This window comes from Ptychodera flava, chromosome 13, assembly GCF_041260155.1.
Source record: "Ptychodera flava strain L36383 chromosome 13, AS_Pfla_20210202, whole genome shotgun sequence".
Lineage (NCBI taxonomy): Eukaryota > Metazoa > Hemichordata > Enteropneusta > Ptychoderidae > Ptychodera > Ptychodera flava.
Genome location: NC_091940.1, coordinates 10,673,624 through 10,696,073, shown reverse-complemented (window position 1 = coordinate 10,696,073; position 22,450 = coordinate 10,673,624). Strand labels below are relative to the sequence as shown.

Genomic DNA, 22,450 nt, shown 5'->3' with positions numbered 1-22,450 from the left:
GGGGTGTCATATATTAATACATAATTTTATTTATAATGACTAATGTTAAACCAGTTAAAAATATCCATAGCTGTTCTCCGACAAATCCGACAACCGATCCTGCTGTTTTTAATAGAAAACTGACGAGGGAGCCGATTAAACCTGGTATTGCAGCAGCACTTTTTGCGGCCAATGTTTTTAACCATTCGCCAAATTGCTTTACAATTTCTTTCGCTTTTGTATATACTTTGGGTGGACCTGAACCAGACCCGCCAGTTCCTGCTCCTCCTCCCCCTCCTCCTCCTCCTCCTCTAGTCACAGCCAGGGCAATTGTTGATATTGTCATTCCAAGGGCAGTCAGTATTGCAGCGATTGTTATACCATTTCGTTTAAATAACTCTGTCAGCTTCAGTCTCAGTGATAATTCTGGATCAGAAATTACATCACGAAGAGACCTAGTCGTAGCTAGACTTTCACGTGCCTCACTGATCTTACCATGTTCGTATTCAATTCGATTGTCAACTTTAGCTTCTCTTGTTATGAGTTCAGCTAGTAGTTTCTTGGCTTTTTCTTTTCCTTGGGTGTGATCTTCAGGAATTTCCTTTAACTGTTTTTCAGCTTCTCTTTTCAATAGCCTTATTTTAACTTTTTCGTTGTTAAGGTCGCTAATACGCATATTCGCAATCCTTAATTCATCATTAATAGCTCTATATTCTGGGTTTAGATTGTTCCATTGTTCGATTTTATTTTCAAAAGCTTGTATTTTATCTGCATTACCAGAAGCATCTTGCCGTAACTCTGTCAGTTCATCTTTGTATATACCCATGTCTTCTGGCGTCATCTTCTCAGCCGGTATTTTATCATTTTTCACATCTTCAGAATACAATGTACGACTCACATATTCGGCTCACTATATTTATATACTTTGTTTACAAATTCAGAACCTCCTTTTAAACTTTTTAATGTGGATTTCTTAAAAATCTACTTCCTTTATCTGTTGTAACTCTGATTTTTTTATAATACAGATCATTACCAATAATATCAGCATTCATAATCAATTCGTCTCGTGCATACTTATCAGTAATATTATATTTGTCTAAGAGTTGTTCAGCCATATCTTGTGTAAGTTCTCTTCTCTGTCCAATCAAACGATCAACCTGTGGGCTAGCCAGGGAAGGATCAGCTTCTGCAATGGTATTATCATCTTCTATAAATGATGTTTCAGCAGTAGCGTCATCATCATCGTCATTTACATTTGCAACATCGAAATCCTGGATTGGTATATCTTCTCCTCCTTCTGCCATATTGTCTTTCTATATTACTACAATTATTTTTTATCATCCATTACATATACAGTAAAAAAAATGCACATCTCAGTTGTTGAAAGCGTTGAACAATTGGCCGACTATATCGAAAGAACTAGCGCTGCATATCGTCGCAGTTATAAATTAATGGGTCGAATTGATATGGCTCTCAATATTACTAAGGGAATTCTTGTAAGCTCTGCTGTAATAGCAGCAATTCCAACAGTTCCGGTACTGTTAGCCTTAACTCCTATACCAGGTGTTGTTATTGATGTGATACAAGGGAAAACTGGTGTAGCAAAGAGACGAGAGAAATATAAACATTATTATGTTCAATATAAACAGCTGCTTACACAAATACAAGAAAAAGGCGCAACCCTTCGGAACGAGGAGGCTCCGGGGTCAGAACTTATTCAGGACATATTTCATCAGGCGCTAGAAATTCAAAAACAGAAGGATTTAGTCCCCTCTGGAAAGATATTTAAGACATTATGGATTGAATGGATATGAAATTTAGTTCGCACCGATAGGAACTTCGTGTTCAACATCAGCTAGACTCCGCAACCGGCCGGCCGGACTGACAACGGGGCTCCTTTATATAGGCTAGTTTGATGGTGATGACTCACACGGAATTTCCCGTACACCTTCGGAACGTGTATAAACATGCTCAGCAGGCCCGCTTAGTTCAGGACAATGCACTGCTGCGCCAGCTGTTGCGCATGCGTGAGTTCGTATATAGGTCAGGGTCATACTTTAGTTACATGGATGGTTAATTTTTCCTTCGCTTCATGTAGATAAATGAATAAAATGGGGTGTAAATTCTTACTTCATCCAGTTGTCCACTCTTTCTTTACTACTCTCCCACACCAGGGGACTGTCCCCTGTACCCTGTGGTGAGAGCAGTCGACATAGACAGTGAAGCGGAATTATATAAATAACACACACACACACACACGCACACACACAAAAGGCTGGGTATTCTAGAAGTTACTGACTATATTTCATTAGCAACCTATTCAACAGAGAGATATAATGAGACTTGATGAAAAGATTATCCTAGAAAGCAATAATTTAGCAACATTTTGTAAACTTGGTGTCCAATAATACACCTTTGCAATATGTGCCAGTTAAGGTCTTGCTCTGCCTTCGTCACTCTTGAGTCTGTGTAACACTATCTGATATTACGTGTGGATTTTCAAAACAGAGTTTATTCAACGGTATCAAGACAGCTATGAGACGACAGATAGGTGGAAACACATGGGTGGTACCTAAAATGAGTTTATTTTGCAACCATGACGTCACCGTACTCTTCCATCTCTGCATTTACTACATTAAATTACGTAAATGTAAGCAGAAAGCTCATGCAAAAATTCGTAGTTGCAGAGAAATTGGCATCGCTTCACATTCACTAATTAGCATATTTGAATTTATACAAGACACACATCTCGCATATAATTGAAGTCAATAAATGTCTGATATAAATTAGCTTCCATTTTGTTAAATTTTGGTGCATTTATGTCCAGATGTCTTGTAACTGGGCAATTGCTAAAAGCTGATTATCGGACTAAAACCACAATCGACACCTGTACAAATCGAACTGTCCACTGTGATGACATTAATGCGCATGCCCGCGCGTGCGCAGACTCACCAAGGAGTGTTCTGTCTGCGAATACTTGCAAGGATGCTTTAATTTTTACAATACTTTGCTGGTCCCCGTTTGCCTGGACCCATTTTGAAGCCCTAGTAGTAAATAAAGTTTTCACTCTCTTGTTTTTGAGAAAACCGAAAACTTGATTTTTTTCCCTGTGAAGTTAATACCTGATATAGAGGCCATTCTAAATTCCTACTATTGGTATATTCTAGGCAATACGCATCTCTAAATCCTAAACTCTGATTGGTGGTAACCCCTGATTTTCATTCTTGATGATGAACGAGAATGGTCTTAAGTTTTCTTGCGGAAAGTTTGAGCAAAGTTTGAAACTCCCTTTTGAGGCACCTTTTACCTTAACAGCATTGTCTCTACAGAACAGGCTGAAAGAAAATCCAAAACATGGGTGTCCAATAGCATCCCACTTCGACATCCCCATACCTGACAGTTATACATGCGTTCATTTTTCTCTTGGGCCCCGCTTGTATTTACATCACAAGAAAGGTATAATTTAAATAACAATAATTCTGATGAGTCATAAATAGACATCTGATGGGCCAAAATTGGCAGAACAGCTTTAAATCATTGGCAACGTCTCATATTGTACTGAGCATAAAAAGATACCAAAATTAAATCAAAGCAAAAAACATGCTCTTTCTACATATATATTTTGTGGTACAGGAATGATGCAAAGTTGTTTGAAGATTAAATGCTAAACTGAAACAACAGTAAACAAAGTAACAATGAATTTCACCTAGGAATTTGAGTATTAAAGTGGTTGTAGTATTCTTTAAAGGCTGTTACAAACAGCGATCTAGCATTACAACAAATACTTCATTGAGTTGAGATAAAGTTTCAAAATCACATGGATTTGTTGACAAATGAGTTATATCAAACAAAGACAATCCAGTTTCTGATTGAAAGATTGGCTTCCTGTCTCACTATAATACAAGCCTCTTTTTCAAAGACACCTCAAAGCTGATGTGAAATTAACACACGGGGATGGTACTCTTTTGTAGGAACAGCTAATGAAACAGGACTTCCGAATCAGTAGGAGGATCGTAAGTTGACTAAAGCCCAGTGAATTTGAACATCAAAGAACATGACTCAACTCTTGCCTTCTCTTCAATTCTCTTCAACAACATTAATCAAATCTTTATCCCTCTTTGTATGTGTGTGTAACTGAAAAGCTAACTGCTGAGATTGCCAAAATGCATTGCAAAATCATTATTTCCAAAGCTTACACAGGGCTTCGCACAAGATAGAGACTCGCCAGTTTGTCTAAAATTCGAAATGAGCAGACTTCACCTGGCAGAAATGAAACTGCGCAAATTAGAAAACAACAAAGACTTACTGGGTGTAAAGAAAACACCACAAATTTTACATAAACTTCTTTGAAAAAAAACTCCAACATATAGCTGAGAAATACAGTTCTCATAACTCCTGGTTACATTTCTTTACAAAAACTATTACTGCACAACGGGCATCCAAATTAATTTTGACATTATTTCTGGTAAAATTGGACTAAAAAGGTGCATAATAGTACGGTTATTCACAAAATACCAGGATTTATGTCATCATACATCGTACACTTTGATATTGTCCTCCACACTACCTACCGGTACTTGGACAGTACCTCTGATGCATGATGTACTTGGACATATAAGTCAGGTTGTGAATTACCTTACATTATTCACTGCGTGAAATATTGAATGTTTCGAAGTACATATTTTGAAAAAAAATGTAAAATCTTCTCTTGCTTTTCCCTGTGTTGACGTAAAGGTGTTATGAGGCCAAAGGTCAAATAGCATCCAATACCACTTAAAGTTACTGTACTCTGCGTCAAAGTTATTGGACTCTGCGTCCTCTGATACCCAGTCTTACTGTACGACGAAAACTCCATTTTTGCAGATGCAGGTGTATAATGATATAGTATATGGTACTCAGTGTGCTGCTTTGCTGAGGCTAATACACTATATTTTGATATACCTTGGGGAGAGCAATAAAAAAATGTATTTGTCTTCTAGTACAAAAAAATGATGCAATCATTTTCAAAAGTCACAGCTTTCATCCAAGGGTAGAATGCACCTCAGGGACAGACATTTGGACTCTCAAATATTTACAATTCTTTTCTGATCTATCACTTGTGGGGACTCATTTTAAAGCTCTTCCAGTACAAAAAATGTCCACTGTTTTAGTTTTCCGAAAATCGAAAATTTTACTTTATTTTCCTCATAGAGCTAACAAATGGATGGAGGCCATTTTGAAATTTAAATACCAATAATGTTAAGTTACAGAATTTTGTTTCTCTATTAGCAAACTCCTGATTTCTATTCTTGATTTGGTAAGAGAATGGCTGAAAGTTTCATTTCGGAAAGTTTGAGTAACTTAAGTCTTTCACTTTCGAGGCGCATACTACCTTAAGTGAAACAGCAACAAATGTGAGGAAAAACTGATGGCCACATAAAACAATTCTCAGCATTTGTGTGTATACTGTGTCACAAATATCATGAAACTCTAACCAGATTACAATTATTGAAAAACTGACGCAATAATAAATACATTTTCTGCAACTCATTACTTGTTTGATAATCAACAGTGCAGAGCCCTCAACATAAATGTTGTGGAAGAAAAACCTACCATTTGATTTTCTTCAATATTAATTCACTATAACACAATTGCTTGAAAATCGAGCAAACTTCACAGAGAATTTTTTTTGCATGCAAAATATTTTTCTGAAATTCACCTCTTTGAAACAACTTTACAAGTTCAATTACAGGTCACTTCGCCTCACCGACAGGCAGAGGACGACAAAAAAGAGTCAGATACATTGACAATTGAAATTCATTGATGTATAACTTTTTAAAAATTAGCTGGGCATGTTCTCAAACATGATTAAAAATTGGATTTTGCAAATATTTGCGATAAGAAGAAGTCAAGGTGATACTGAGAATTTCAATACAAAGCTACAATTTCTGATGTGAAATTTTTACTAAAGCACATATTACATATTCTTGATCCAGTAATACAGTAAATTTTGTTAGAGACTTTTAATAAAGGGTCGAAGTTGCAATCTCTGCAAATTGTTTCAGTCTGTATTGCTGTTTCATGTGAGAAGTTACCTACGCTGTTCTACTCACTGAAAAATATTTAGTTCTCAATCTTCAGAGCTCTAACCACAACATGCGTACACACTTAACATGCAAATAATGCTGATAACATAATTTCCAGCATGCGTCATAAATTATGCCAATGGAGCTTTTATTGTCATATCGACAAGCAGGGAGGGAGTTGAGGAGATCTGGCGACTGATAGTTTAGTATTTTCAGTGAACAGAACAGAATAAATTGCTCACACAAACAGAAAAAAAACAAAATAATGTCAAAAGACAGTGACTTTGTCCCTTTAACCCTTTCAGTGCCGTAATTTTTCCCATCAAAATTTACATGCAACATTTTGTCTATTTTTATGAACTTTTATGAAATATCTTTGATAATTTTGGACCAAATGAACATCACATTTCATCGGCTACAGGTTTTCATCAAAATTTTGGCAAAAACTTGAAACAAAATTTGAGTAGGGTATATTTTATAAAGGTGACCAAAATTGACTTTGGCGCTCGGAGGGTTAAACACATTTACAGATGACACAGGGTGGGAGACGACATCACTAGGGGTACATTCAGCATCTGTGACAGGGTGATAAGGGGAATTACCTAAGATCTCAGTAATTAAAGCAAAAGTCAGGCATCTCAATGGCATGACTTGTTCAGCAGCAACTCAGCGGAACAAACCATTTCTTTTTTCAATGTTCTCTGCAATTATTATGTACATATTTCAGTGATCAAACATTGTCATATTTTTTACTGCGAAAGAGATGTATCCATTTCAACTACCCTAAGATCAGCTAAATGTGATGAATGAGCTGAGCTGATGTGGAAAAACAAGCCTCTTAGAATTTGGATAAAAAAATGTAGATATTACTGTTGTCAATGTCAGATACCAGGATGATACAATGCATTATGGGTATAACAATTACTCTGATAGAAGGTCCACACAGATGCACTAAAGCTATTGCCTTTTTTGTTTCTTCAATTAATTATTTCACACTGAGAAAGGTTTTTTCCTTGCACTTTTTCTTTTAAATGAATTTCATTTGTTTACATGATTCACATTTGTTCTACGAGTTGCTTAACTTGCTATCTGACCAATCATTGTACATGATTATTTCTCCTTTCATCACCCGGGAAAGATCCAACAAAACTTAAATCATATACAAACTTGGTTGTTGCCTTATAATAATCACTGAAATCTATGCTATCTAACAGAAACCAGAATACAGTCTTTCAAAAGAGAAGTTATGTACTTTGTAAGTAAATGAGATGGATAGGATACCATTATTTGGGAAAATGTGGAATTTTTCAATGAAGACAAAAAATCTCCACCCTCAAGGGTAGTCTTTAAGGTGGCATTGTCTTTTTTTAACATCTAGTAAACTTGTTATTGTAATCTTATTGGTCAATATTTGACCTTGAAATTTTGTGCAGATTGAGCAAAATTGATGAATAAGGGATGGGAGATGTTTACAGTTTGATGGCCCACTGAAGTTCAAGTACCAAATTACTGGCACATTTTTCATCTAGGCTAGGGAGTACAGATGTATTCCAAATTTAGTAAGCATAGAGTAGAACATAATGGCTTCTCATGGACTCCCTAGAATGGCAGAAAATGGGAATACCAACAAACCTCAGTCTCCACTAAATGTCATAAGTGCATGTGCAACATCAGATGCATGGTGTTGCACGTGAAACTTCTCCTTTTCTTTCATGATTTTGCCTGATCTGCCCACAGCCGCAGGGTGACATTAGGCTTTACAGTAGAATGCGCCTCGGGGACAGATGTTTGAACTCTCAAACTTTTTAAATTATTTTCTGAACTTCTGCTTGTAGGGATTCATTTTAAATCTCTTGGTGTAAGAAAAAATTTTACCATCTTAGTTTTTCAAAAATCAACAATTTTATTTTCCTCCATAGAGTTAACACAGGGATGGCGGCCATTTTGAATTTCAAATTTTAGTAAATCTTGGGTAAATTGTTTTTCCAGTACCAAAATTTGCATGGTAACCCATGATTTTTATTCTCGACTTTGAAAGAGAATTGTTGAAAGATTCCTTGAGGAAAGTTTGAGCAGAGGTTTCAGTCTTTCACTTTTGAGGCGCACACTACCTTAAAATAAGGTGTAAACATTTTAACAAATACCAATGCCACTTTAAACACTGTCTTATCAAATATTAGGACAGCACTGTAAAAAAGATGAACTGAAAAGCCATGATATGAATAAAAACATATAATAAAGAGTGTCTTACTGCGAGGAATTTCCACAATCTCTCAAAAGATATCATATATCATATAACAGCATCTAGCATTGACAATTCTTGAATGTATACTATGCTATCATTGGTGAGCAGAAATGAAGAACAGTTTATGAAATCAATTTTTTGTCCCACCAAGAGAATAAATCTTGATATGCTTCCACAATTTTGTAATGTTCTGTAAAATTCTTGAGCACAACTTTCTGCCAGAAAATCTGAGAGATTATGCTAAATCAGCAATATCCCCATGTCTGATCTCAGTATCCCAAAATCAACAGGGAGTATTTATGTGAAGAGCTAACGCAAGAGGAGAAATTATTTTTTGCGCCCTAAACAGCAGGACGAGCTACTTCGTTCGCGGTCCTGTTGCGACTGCAATTGCACTTTCTTTGGCTTTGTATCGTGTTCGTAGAATTGTCTCTGGTCTTGGTGTCTTCTCACTGTCCTCACAGACACCGGCGCCTCACCTGGAAGTTTACGGGCTGAAAGAAGGAACCAGAATTTGAGTCGCATCCCTTTCGGAAGAGATGATGGGGAGCAGGGGGAGGGAAATAAAAGGGAGGGGGAATATTTAGATGAGACAGGAAGAGTGAATTTGGTTAATGATTCAGGAAAAAACAACAAAATGGGTGTGTGGAGGATGGATGAGTCAATAAACTAAATTAAAAATCTGATTAGTTAACTTAAAGTTGGTGAAATTTTAGTGGTATGGTTCTGCATTCCATTTTAAAGTTGTGGTTGTGTCTGGTCACTGCGTGGCAGCTCTCCAGTCAGTTTTGATCAGCCCCATGGTCCTACAACGACCGTTTTTTATATTACGCTCGAGAGCAGCAGGACTTCTTGCTGGAACGAGCAGGCGGCGGTTGCGGCCTCACTGTGTTATGTTGAATTATGACTTCGGCCGGAAGTTTTCTCGCTGTGAGGAAGAAAACCAGAAGACCACAGATGAACGTTACCATGACGTGTGAGTGGGAGGGGTGAGTCAGTCAGTCAGTGAGCGAACGCATGGGGTGAGTGAGAGGGTGGTGGGTGGGTGGGTGGTCTTTACGGAGTGATCTTTTAGGATGGGAACTTTTGGAGGTTCTTGGCTGACAAATGTTTAGACTTAGTAACAAACAGCAAAAAACTCTCCACAAGAGCAACTTGTTTATTTTGACGTTTTAGCTGTCAGTCGAAGTTGAAACAAACCTATGTGACTTTTAGGTCAATGATCAACAATTTAGTGTCCAAAGGGGTAAAGAGGTAAACATCAGACCCCATTTTGGTTCCTCCTGCAGGGAAAACATCAAAAAATGAAAGGTGTGAATATTGCAGGATATACGCTACATAGAAAATCAACATATTACTGTTTTACTTTCTCCTTTTTCTAATTTTATTTCGTACATCACCATCATCAGACAATTCTTTTCCCCTTTATGAAATCATGTAAAACTTACGGCAACTATAAGAACAGTTCTCTGATTTTTTGTATCGTCTTTTCATGAATTTGGATTCAAGAAATATAGCTTGATGTCCGTCAAGACCTCCATAGACTGGGACAAACCATTACCATGCGTACAATATTCTTGGGTTGACATTCATGAGTCAGACAGTGAAGTGAAGTAATGTTTTTTCGACCCATCACCCCCTCAATTCCATGCACATAGTTTAATCCACATCACAATGGCAAACAATGGGTTTAAAAACATAGAAAAAAGGTGGCAAATGGGTTGGAGGGTAAGTCACATCACAGCATGCAATGGGAACATGCAAAAAGGAGGGGAGGGGGCAGGGGAGCGGTAAACTTAAAATCATTGTCAGTCACAAATATTAGAGTTTCAAATAATCGATGAAACAGAGAAGCACCACAGATTACATGTATCTCAAGGCTGAAGTTTTATCAACGATTAAACATTTAATGTCAGTATCTAAAACTATTTATTAACTTCCATAGACACACCATAAAATGCATTAGGTCACTTGACAAAGAATTCTAATGTAATAAGACATGTTTATCCATTTTTCATCAGATCAATTTCATTGAAAATCTCTTTTGTCTGCAAAAATGTGATAAATTCAAGTTCAAAAATTCAGAACAGGGTTATTTTGATATTTTACAGATAAACATCTATATGCATAGTATCCATATAGATATGCACAGACTAGCAAACTAGTCGCTTGGCATGTGTTTGTAACTATGTGCCTATATAACCTTTCACTTTGTATCAGGTTTGGGCGTATGCAGTAGTGACTGACCATAAACACTACAAAGTCCACGCAAATATATTCCTTCAAGTTACTCTTTTATGATATCAATAAAGCCTTCAGACTGGGGGCAAGTCTGATGTGTGCACTGAATTGAGGACATCAAAAATCAAATGGTTCTTGTGGAAGACAGTTTCACTGGCAAGTTTTACAAAGCTGGGCATGCATATTCGGTACTTTCAACTAAATTAATTCTGAACACTGGGAACTATTGACCCCGGGGGAGACAACAGGTCAACCTTAGGGATCACATGCAAATACATATACAGTCTCTTAGATGAAATCAGATGCTGGTTCACGGAGACTTGACGTTGACTGCATTTTGAGACAGAAACAGTTTTATGAATTGTCATACATATTATGATCTTTGAATGGCCACCCTGTTGATATAAGTGCCTAAGAGTAACCAGCTAGCCTACAGATCATACACATGACAATTTATCATACATTTTATCTACACTCATTTTGATGCAACAAGTCACAGTATCAAGTGAGTATCGAATTTTCATCCAACTGACCGGTTTGTTTTGACAGCCAATATTTCATGTGTTGTGGCAACGTCACCAGTTCATACGCGGTCCCTTCACAAGGAGGGACCCTGTTTCAAATGACTGACTTTCTTACTTCGGCAATATGTAAGGCAAGACTGGTACATAGTGGGCCCAAGTTAAGCTGAAGTAAAATCCAACATCCTAGGTGGTATGATAATAGTCATTCATCATGAAAGGCATCCTTAGGCAAGCACTGATATGTATTATAAGGAGGATAAGGCCCCAGTGTTCTTCAGGTGTTGGGAATATAATTATTTTCAATGGTTCACAATGACCTTCAGACTTGACCTTCAGACTTGACCTTCAGACTTTGCCATGGGAAACAGCGTTGTATGTACCTGACAGCTTTTAAACCTCCACTTGCTGTTACATTTGCACCAGTGCCAGTGTCAGTACAATGTACCATACCAGTACATTGATGCCACAAAATACAGCGTTCTGATTGATCAAGACATGAAAATAATCATGCTATATTCGCAATATAGCACAGTTGGACCAAGCACAAGGTGGAGAAAATTCTTTTTGACGCCAGAATTTCAACATATTGTATAAGTTTACAACACTAAACCATGTCAACAATGGGTATACCTCACAGTTTTGACCAGTTAACTCCAAAGCACTTGCTATCGCTCATGCATATACATGTATGTCCTGAACTGGTCAAAATCTTTATCATATCATACCAGTATATGATGGTGTAAATTCAGTGATCTGATTGGTCAACACGTGAAAAGAACCGTGGTATATTGGCGATATACTACGGCTGGCATACGCACGAGGGCAAAAATCCGTTTTGATGTTCCACACAAGAATTTCAATATACTGTTATGATATAATAGCAATAAATCATACCCGGTGACTGTATACATGTACCACTCGATTTGACCAGTTCACTCATATATTTCGTGAACTGGCCAAAATCGAGTGGTATACCGTCGCTGGGTGTGCTTTATTGCTTAAGTATACCATCGTCATTTGGTTTGATTAATGTTGTTCTGTTTTTTTTAAATACAGTTCACTATCCTACTCCCAAAATCATGTGAATTTCCTAGTGTTCAACTTAGCAACAAAGCCTACAATCACCTTTTCTACATTGTCAGATCTCACACAAACTGCCCATTTCGTCCAAGAGTTCTGTAAATTTTTGTTTTGAAGGATTATGAATTCAGGTACATACCTCTTGAAGAATTGCCTACCCTAGTCAAACAATGTACTATATCCATCAATGTTCACCGAGATATATTTATCCATGAAATAAAAGTATAAACTGTTTACATATATACTTCCCCCTGGTGGCTAAACAATATACCGGTACACATACTTTTAGTCCTGCACCAAGAGTAAGGTATAGCTGAATTGTAAGTTCTGTGTCAATTCTCTTTTCCCATGGGGTAACAGCTTACAGTAAACAAATCCAACTCAGTCTGTTCATTTTGTTTACAAACAATGCAAATCATCAAACTCTTGTCAACAAGTTCCATTTGATTTGGTCAGTCATCAATTCAATGCTTGTAAAAGGACCAATGAAATGGTCTTTCCTCCTATTTAAATATGCATTGGAACAACTTTGTGGTTGTCATTCACGATGGTATTTTGATCAAAAACTTTGTGGGCCTGCAAAAGCTGTTATTTATGATGACACCTACAAACACAGACCATTTATTTTGTGGCAAAGCCTAGCAATGTGTAAGATATGGCCGGTGAAAGTGGCCCGCACATCAGAAGGCAGTTATTCCTATTCACATTAAAAGTAGGGATCATGAACCATAAAAAAAATTGAAATGGTTCTCGTAAAATCAACCTCCTGGGAAGGTGTTCAATATGCATAATTAAAGATCAGGCAACTTCAAAAAGGCAAAAAAAGTCAACTGATCAAACTTTCAGAACATGCAAATTTCACACTTTTATTCGTCAATATACCTGCAAAGTCATGCAATAAATGACTGTGCAAAAGTTAATGTATCGCATTTGAGGTAACTAAGAGTGATCCTAACATTTGTGTGGAAGACTGTTTCGTGGGCTAATTTAAATTGATAGCTTTAAGATGGACGTCTTTTGGAAATACAGACATTATATACATGTACTGTCTTTTGGTACACAGAATGAACTTGAGATTTTCACAGATTCAGAGATGCCATACCCTGAACAAAGGCATTCAACAGGTTCAACTCAGTAAATTGCACGTTGATTTATTTGTAACTGAATCTGTATTTTGCCTATGAGGTGGCCTTCCTAAACTTTGGACTTTTCTCGAAGACTGAAATGTTAATCATGGTTGAATAACTTCAGTTCATGGAAGTGTTTGATTCAGGCACACATGGGTGACGGACATGGGAAGAACAGCCAGAGAGGGAGAAGGGGAGGTGGGGTTAAGACAGGGTGAGGAGGAGACTGAATGGCACACGTGTCTCAAGTGCATAAAACTTACTGATTGCTGTAAATATCTGTGTAACATTCGCTGCCGTTTTGGCACTGGTTTCAATGAACGTAGCACCAATCTGGTCAGCGTATTTTTCCGCTTCCTCGCAGAGGACTTCTCTTTGGTCGACCAGGTCGCACTTGTTTCCCGCTATCGCCAGGACGACATCGTGAGGTCCGTACTGTTCCAACTCTCTCACCCACATCTTGACTGCCGAAAATGAACTCTGGAAAAAGTAATTACATCGATCAATCAATCAATTAATCGGTCATTGATAAGCTTTCTACATTGTACATCAAGGATGATCTATATGTTATAGGATACATGAAGCAATACCTAACATAATGAATAACGTACATGTATGTATTGATCAGTTTTGCTTCTGAGAAATATTTCCACACACATGATATCTATAATTTCAACTTGATGCTTATGTACTCTGACTGGTTGTACATTCTACAAGGAGTTGTCGGTGCTGTTATCCGTCACACATCTGATGTTCAAACCGCAACATAATATTAATTTATGCAAAGGACATTGAAGATTATCTTTTTACACTGGACATCATTACAAATTATCTATAGAGAATGTTCACATATCTCAAATTGTGCTCTAATCATATAACAGACTGTAGAAAATGTTGGATTTTTTCATCTTAAAGTATGGAAGTTGTGTTTACGATTAGATTATTTGACATACCGTTATACCAAAATTTAAACTTTAGAATCTACATCTTCGATATTATCAATAGCGTTATGTCTTCAAATAGTCATGATGCTAAATCTCACTCAAATGATCTTACATCTTAGCATGCTAGCTATCCCCTCATTTCATTAGCTACACTCTACAATATCACGGAACCAGACAGTTCTTTCAGACGTTGATAGGACATGAATTTATACACGAAATTTGCCACGTGCCACACGCAACAACGTCAAAACACCAATCTGCTCACCTCTCTGGTGATGTCGTACACAATGACGGCAGCTGCTGCTCCCCTGTAATACATTGGAGCTAATCCTCTATACTGGAGAGAGAGAGCAAAAAAACTGTCAATGACACTGGGCTCACATTTGTTTTGATGTGGCTGGCCAGAGTGCGTATATTTAACTAAGTTTACACCTGTGAACATGCATACCACGTTTCAAAGCAATCGGATGAGTGATTTCAGAGAAAATGAATTTTTGACCAAAAATGGGGAAAATTGCCCCAAAATACAAATATGAAAATTTCACCACAATTTGAAGACACTCAACTAAGTATGCCTCTAGGTACATGCATACCAAGTTTCAATGCAATCAGAATAGTTAATTCTGAGAAAATGATTTTTTGACCAAAAATGCAAAAAATTGCCTCAAAAACACAAATACAAACATTTCACCACAATTTTTACACATCTGACAGAAGACAACCCTAGGATCAAGAGTATCAAGTTTCAAAGCAATCCAACAAATACTTTGGGAAAAAATGATTTTTTGACCAAAAATGGGAAAAATTGCCACAAAAATAGAAACATGAAAATTTCACCAAAATTTGAACAAATCTGACAGAGGCCAACCCTAGGATCATGCATACCAAATTTCAAGGCAATGGGATGAGCACTTTAAGAGAAGATGATTTTTTGACCAAAATTGCAAACTGGAAAACTTGCCCCAAAAATGCAACTTTCAAAATTTCACCACAATTTGAACAAGTGTAACCAAGGTACATGTACCCATAAAGAATCTGCATACCAAGTTTCAACCAAATCTGGCCTGTGGTTACAGAGTTTTAGCAATTTACAGATTTTCCCTTTTTTTGCCTCATTTGCATATTTTTGACACTGACATGTTCATTTGAACAAATTCACATCTCCACCCCTGGGTGCACCTGTACACCAAATACTAAGATGGTACATGCTGTGGTTTAGGAGTTTTTGATGTTGACCAACATACATCTGCACATACTAAACATACATACATATATAGAGACTATATATTATAGCCCAAACATGGGACTATGTGCCCGAGGGTAGGTGACCATTTGCCCTCCTTACGTCGGGCAAATGGTCTCCTGCCCCGAGGGTACATAGTCCCTTGTTTGGGCTATAATGTTTTTATTACATGCCTCTCTTACTCAGTTTGCACCAAAAATATTTACGTTTATTGGCAAATTATAGTCAAATGCTTTATTTTCATTTTAGACGAAAAACTGTTACAAATAGAACGATTTTCATCATCGAATGGCGCATTGATATATATAAACTACTGTTATGCGGTTGATCGATATTTTTATGCGAACTTTTCCAAAAACCGGATTTTCTGTGCAAAACATGAAATTTCAAGACTTTCACATCCAACAGTTTTCAAGTTGAAAATAGTTCCCGTTCACTCTCAGTCCAGTGATGACTATGCGGCCTGCGACGTCATCGGACGAGTTTACCATTGAATCCTATGGAGCGCGCGACGTTCGATATACAAGGCATGTAATAAAGATGCCATCAACCTACCATACATTTGTATAAGCTCTTTGGTATAAATGGGTACCTATACCAAATGTGAGCTAATAAAACCATGAAATGTGGCGGCAAACATCAATAGCTACTTTGTCACATTACCAGGCCTTTCATCTGGCTTCAACAGTTGATGTAAACATCAGACTAGACAAGATAAACTTCAGTAACCAGTAAAGCAACTGAGCTAGAATTTGTTAGGGAATAACAAATTTTAAAGTCTGTGAAGAGGAAGACGATTTGTCAGACTATAAATTTATAATTTTTTAAAGTACTCCAGAACATAAGGGAACATATGATTAGCCTTGACTAACATAATTGTCAAATACCGGAGTTTTAGTTCCAAAGTATTTGAAAAATTAAATCCTTTTACAAATTTGCTTCCTATTACAAACATTATCAAAATAGAATGTCGCCTTTAAGTACTTCAGAGCAAAAAGGAACCAGAATCAATAATTGATTTACCTCAGTTGTATCATTCTACCTACTCAACGATGAAATTTCCGCAAATCAACACAAAGGTAGTATGCACCTCGACACTAAAAGTCTTCAACTTTTGCTCATACTTTCCATGAAAAAATATTAAAACATTCCCTTTGAAATGAAGAATGGAAATTGAGGGTCACCATTCAAAATTTGGCACTAGAAAATCACAATTCCTGACATGTAATGATTAATTTAAAAAGGCCGCAGCTTTCCCTGTGTTAACTCTATGGGAAAAAAAAATTTTTAATTTTCACAAAAAACAAGCTAGTGAAAACTTTATTTATTCCATGAGCTCAAAGGGAGAAGAAAAAAGTATTGTAAAAGTTATAGGGTCTGGATTTTTGTCCACGAGAAACATAACTTTGGATGATTTTTTTCACTGTTTTTGTTTTGTACAAAAATCCTCAAAGGTCCCTAAAATATGTTGAAGCACCCAAAACTAAGCTTGTCAACACAGTGGGTGTAAGTGTTAAAAGAGTACTCATATTGTTTACATTTGAATTTTTAGTCCGGGCCAAAATTTGCATGTTAACAAAAACAATACAGTTCATACATGTAGTGTAGCTTGAAACTGTGCATAACAATGACGCTTTGAAGAGTAAAACACAGAACTTGGGTTGACAATACAAAAATAGTAAAAAGCCATCAAATGTTTTTTTTCATTTAATTTTATGGTAAAACTGCCAGCACTCGTTGTTTGTATTGATTGGTATTTGAAAATGTAGCTCAATACACAATAAACAATTAACAGGTTGTTCACCTGAAAGGCAATGGAACTATGGCCACACTACTCAATCCTGGTAACATCTGTCTGTGAGTGTGAGTACACTTTATAGAGTATTTATGGATAATTGTAGTTCACCAGGAGATCATAATCTGATTATGCCTTCTTTATGCAACATTTGTCAGTTTTGATCGAGGTGCCTCAGTGTTGTGCTCATTCTTCAGCTTTAGCCAATAATGTAAAGTCTCACAATGGCAGTAGCAAGTGTCTGATTACCGGGGCCATAAGTCAGTGTTCTCCACAGCTTGGAGAAACAGAAAGGCGACCAATTTACATAACAATGATTAATCTGCATATGTTCTAGTTGTGAAAATGTATTCTTTTTTGTCTGGCTATTTACATATGAATAGATTGCCCAAAATACAGAGGGGTGGCCCCTCCCTCTAAATCCCTTTGTGGAGAACCCTGTTGAGTACTAAATAATACCGCTTTAACCCTTTGAGTGCTGTAATTTTTCCCACCAAAATTGTAGTGCAATATATTACCAATTTTTCTGATATTTCCTTTAATTTTTTTGATAATTTTGGACAAAACGGACATCGCTTTTCATTGGCTACAGCATTTGATCAAAATTTTTATGAAAATCTGAAAAGAAATTGACTGGGCTATATTCTATATAGGCGACAATAATTGACTTTGGCACTCAAAGGGTTAATTGAGAGTGCAGTAGAGTAAGGTTACGAAGGTCACCAGCAGAAGGTGTACGGTATCCTGCATGAAATTACAAAAACTCTCACTAGAAAGGGGAATAATTAGAAAGATTGTTGCTAAAATTGGAGGGGCTGTTTAATGACTGTCTGTTTGTCTGACAGATTGGTAAGTATGAGAATCTCAAATAAGGAAAGTGAGCAAGGCAGTGTTTAAAGTAGGCATTCATCTTGAAAAATTATTTCCCGTGTAGAAGAAAAGGAGGCAGTACACGGCACAGTAGGTTTCAACATTGAATGTAAATAAATAAATTAATTAATTAATATATAAAATATATTAAACAAACAGATAAAGTAATACATAAATAAATTAATAAATAGATAAATACTGGATAAAATGGGAAGAGGCTAATAAAATTGTTCTTTTGATAACTTTACTGGCAATTTTAGGTCCCTCTTGTCTACATGAAGCCTACTGCAACACTCACATCCAGACGTGACTACATGTCAAAACGATGACCTTGCGGAGTGACTCTTTTCTGAACTTTGACCTATCTTCTGGACAACAAGAGATCCATACACAAGGAAGATGTTTGGTTACGGAGATTAATGTCGGCTTCTGTGTTCTCTAGATTGTGGCAAAATCTGACACACAAATGGAACACTGGGATGAGCCGCGTATTAATGATATATAGAAACTGAAATATCTTTGTTAATTAACTTCTGCACAAGAATAAAAAAATGCAATTACACATGTACAGCCTACACTTCCTGAAAGTCTACGGAAAGCACGCCATAGGTACTGTACGTCCATGTAAGGGAAATGAACACAGTTTCACAGATCATTTGGCCAACATATGATGTTTTATGTAATATGATACTACCATCATGTCCTGCAAATTTGTTTCTGTAATATTTTCCTTCACGTGTCTCCAGTTTCCTGCCACACAGTTAGCATATTGACTCATCCCTGAATCACTCGCCCAGACAGCATGACTGGAATTTCCATTATTGACTCAAGAGATTGCATGTTCCCAAAATTTAATACCGGATTGAAAACTTGTAGCATCACATACCCATACACCTATAATTATTTTTTGTTCACAAATATCGATAGAAACATTGCATTGAAATGTTTGTACAAAGAACAAATTCAAGCTGTACTACTGCGTAGCACTAAGTAGAGGAAGTGTGTTGTGATATTTCTTGTCACCTTTACATGCACGTAGGTAGGTCAGTAAAGAAAAGAAAAAATAATCACAAGCTTTGAAAACATATTTTGAAGCTTGATAATTACAAATAAACACTGTTCTTCACAAGTATCCTTACAGAAATAGGGTCTTATTGAGATACAAAGTTATATCATATATTTCTGGAAGGATACTTGATACAACTCTAAGAGGCTCATTTACTGGCAAAATATCATGTGACAGTCAAAGAGAAAAGAGGTCAGTATAAAGTGGTGTGTTTAAAAACCGAAGACATAATGATTATTACGTCACAACTTTTTCTGAATTATTTTGATGAGTCAGTGTAAAAACTCTTGGACTCTGACCCTCCTTGATGACCTATAACATTATGCCGGGATTAAACTCCAAGCAGAGGACTCGCTTTAGTTAGGAGAATATTTATTAAACTTACTTTTTCTTGGCCAGCCGTGTCCCATATCTGAAACTTGTAGGACTGGTCATCAACCACCAGAGTTTTTGACATAAACGATGCTCTGAAAGTTAAAAAAAGTCGCCAGTTACAATGTTAGCCTTTGGTTGGATTTGCATTTTTTTATTGTCATTGCGAGTCAACACTGGTACTAGTGGTAGCTTGGATGTTGTAACTTCAATGGAAGGTACTGGAATGTTAAATGATTCCTTCTCGTTTATTTTTTATGTGGTATGTCTAATGAACAATTTCCTTATCTAAAAGCTGTTTCAAATGCCTGATCATAGGACAGTGATACATTGAAATCCAATTACGCATTGACCTTTCCTTCGTAAGTAAAATACATACATAAAATTTGGTCTCCTCTACAGTTCCCAACAAACATGCAGCCTGTCTGTAGAATTTATGGACGCAAATGTCTTTCTTGTAGAAAGGCAGGCAGACGTCAATGTGATTCAACACCATCACAATATTATTATCCAAGTGCAAAAATAATGAAATATCCAAAACTGTCAAATGTGATGTGTACATGATCATTATGAATAGTGTGATAGGAATACAGTATCACCTATTGCTTCATATCAAATGGACAAAACATTTCCACATGAATAACTGAGAGTGGCTTTTATCTTACAATTCCTTGTCGACTTACATACATGTATCTAGCTAGTGTGAGTTTTTACATAAAGGGGTAACGAAAAACAAGAAACCTACTATGTACCGGTATGCAAGGAAAATGCGATACTAGAATCTCAAGGAAAACACAAACAAAAACAAATAAAACAAATGACTGTGAAACTTACCCTATTGTTGGCTGTGAGTGTGTATTAAAGGTGTCTGACACAAATCTTTGTACCAGACTTGACTTGCCCACTCCCGAATCCTATTTGAGAGGGAAAATCAATAATCAGTTGGTTTTAAAATGTCGCCACCAAAACAAAAATATTATTTATCAAATTCGAACATCACCTACAAATAATGGTACATCTTGATCATATACATGAGAGTGTTGAGCTTAGAATCCCTTCACTTCTTGTCTGAAGATTGCAGGATGCATGAAACTCAACAGATAATATTACTTTGTATTTGGAGTAATTTTGTGTTATTATTTATAACGCTCTGATTTCTGCATCGAGCACTGCAATTTCTCGCAAGGATATTTGTATACTTTGATACGTATATATATATATAGTGTTGTTGTGTGTGTGTATATTCAATATATACATATATATATATATATATGTGTGTGTGTGTGCGTGTATACTTCAATATATACATAATATATATATATATATATTATATATATATATGTGTGTGTGTGTGTGTGTGTGTGTGTGTGCGTGTGTGTGTGTGTGCATGTATACTTCAATGTATACATAATATATCAACAATCAACCTTATATATCAACAATCAACTATATATGCTCACAGTTTCAAAGCATGTGAAATTGCATGTCTATCAGGTTATCAAATATCCCTTGTACGTGTATCTGCTCTGGATTTTCTGATTCAAAATCAAGTTCTCATGTAAAAATGAAAACAGACAAATTATGGAATAGGCAGACTGCAAGAGTACTGACTATCAAATTTTCACCCCTAAATTACTCAAATTTAGTTGAGCAAAATTGCCGTCTGCGATCATGTGTGTTGAGTCTATCTATGTGAAAAGAGGTTGAAATTAAACAATTTTCAAAGGTACTGTTTGTGACTTGAAACTGTATTGTACCATGAACTACATTAGCTCAGGGGTAAAAAATTGAAAAAAAATTATCTAGCATACACAAAAAAAACAAAATAGTCACTGAACTGCATATATACATTGGGTTGATGTCAAGGGCAATTTCATATTGTCGAGTGGTCACGGATGACTATTATATGATGTCATCGAGAAAGAATGTCTGCACTAAAAGCTTGAACAACGGTATATTGTTTGCTTGGGGGCGCTACAGCGGCCTAGCTGGAACCTTGTCCTGCGTGTAAATAGCCCGTACGGTATTGTCTACCTAGTACAATATACAATATTGAGGTTGACAGAATAACGGCATGAAGCTTTCTTCCCGAAACGAAATCTGATTTAGAAAGTGTTTAAATTTCGGCAGAATGACCTCGGAATATAGTGACGATACCGAACCTGAGTATTGTGACCGTGACCCCGTCTCGCTCGGCAAAGGGTTCCAGTACAGCCATAGCAATGCGTAAGTAATGGTACAAAATTTATTTATTTCGGTGCTTTTGCATCTCTGAAATTTCCTTCATTTAATTGCTAAATTCGCGGGAATGGAAAAATTGGCAATGACAATAATAATATATAATAGGGAAAGCTGAGCAATGAGTAGATGGGGGTGGTACCCCGACGACCGACCCGCAAGTTGGACATCGAACGTTCCTCTGAAAGCAACGAGACTGTTCCGAAACTCCCGACTGTCGGTCAAGAGGGGCCTGCATCCATTCTTTAACGAAGCTCCGTTGGAGAAACGAATGTTAGTGTTACTCGGGTCACCTCTGGCGTAGGGTAACCTATGGGTTCCAACTGAAGCGATGACAACCGGTACAGTGTATCATATGACCTATGCCAAACACGGAACTCTTTTCAGAGTCAAGACACAGTCGCATATTTCTACTTACCCCAAGAAGGCAGAGCTTTATCTCTCGCATAGACATATTTCATACGGTTGTCCACTGTGTAACCCTGAAATATTCTTCATGAAAATGTGGTACTCATAATCCTGTTGGCTACATCGACGGTGAGTGGAATATATTTAAAAGAAGTACTACTTGTGTCCCGCTAGCAGTACGCAGCCATTTTGACGAGTTACGACCTGCCTTGCACCGCCGACTCTTCCGGGTCAAAGGTCATCAAAGCGTCGC

General features: G+C 36.8%; 1 protein-coding gene across 2 annotated transcripts; it reads right to left on the bottom strand.

Annotated features, from left to right (window-relative positions):
• Positions 1-2,543: 2,543 nt before the first annotated feature.
• LOC139147385 (ras-related protein Rab-22A-like) lies at positions 2,544-22,437 on the bottom strand. Of its 2 annotated transcripts, none has more exons than XM_070718467.1 (6): positions 22,208-22,437; positions 20,386-20,465; positions 19,565-19,646; positions 14,471-14,542; positions 13,525-13,741; positions 2,544-9,217 (listed from the first exon to the last, which is right to left on the bottom strand). In XM_070718467.1, exons 1-6 carry the CDS (start codon positions 22,241-22,243, stop codon positions 9,117-9,119), a joined length of 588 nt encoding a protein of 195 aa, XP_070574568.1. In that variant the 5' UTR covers positions 22,244-22,437; the 3' UTR covers positions 2,544-9,116. The 2 variants fall into 2 exon arrangements, with proteins under 2 accessions (XP_070574568.1, XP_070574567.1); XM_070718466.1 differs by having other exon boundaries at positions 6,176-8,783; positions 22,208-22,403.
• Positions 22,438-22,450: the final 13 nt, after the last annotated feature.

Excerpts from the sequence above, each read along its gene's own strand:
- LOC139147385 (XM_070718466.1), bottom strand. The coding sequence starts at position 22,243 with ATGTCTATGCGAGAGATAAAGCTCTGCCTTCTTGGG. Across the intron at positions 20,466-22,207 it reads TAAAGCTCTGCCTTCTTGGG|GATTCGGGAGTGGGCAAGTC; the intron begins GTAAGTAGAAAT and ends CCTCTCAAATAG. Across the intron at positions 19,647-20,385 it reads CACTCACAGCCAACAATAGG|AGCATCGTTTATGTCAAAAA; the intron begins GTAAGTTTCACA and ends TTTAACTTTCAG.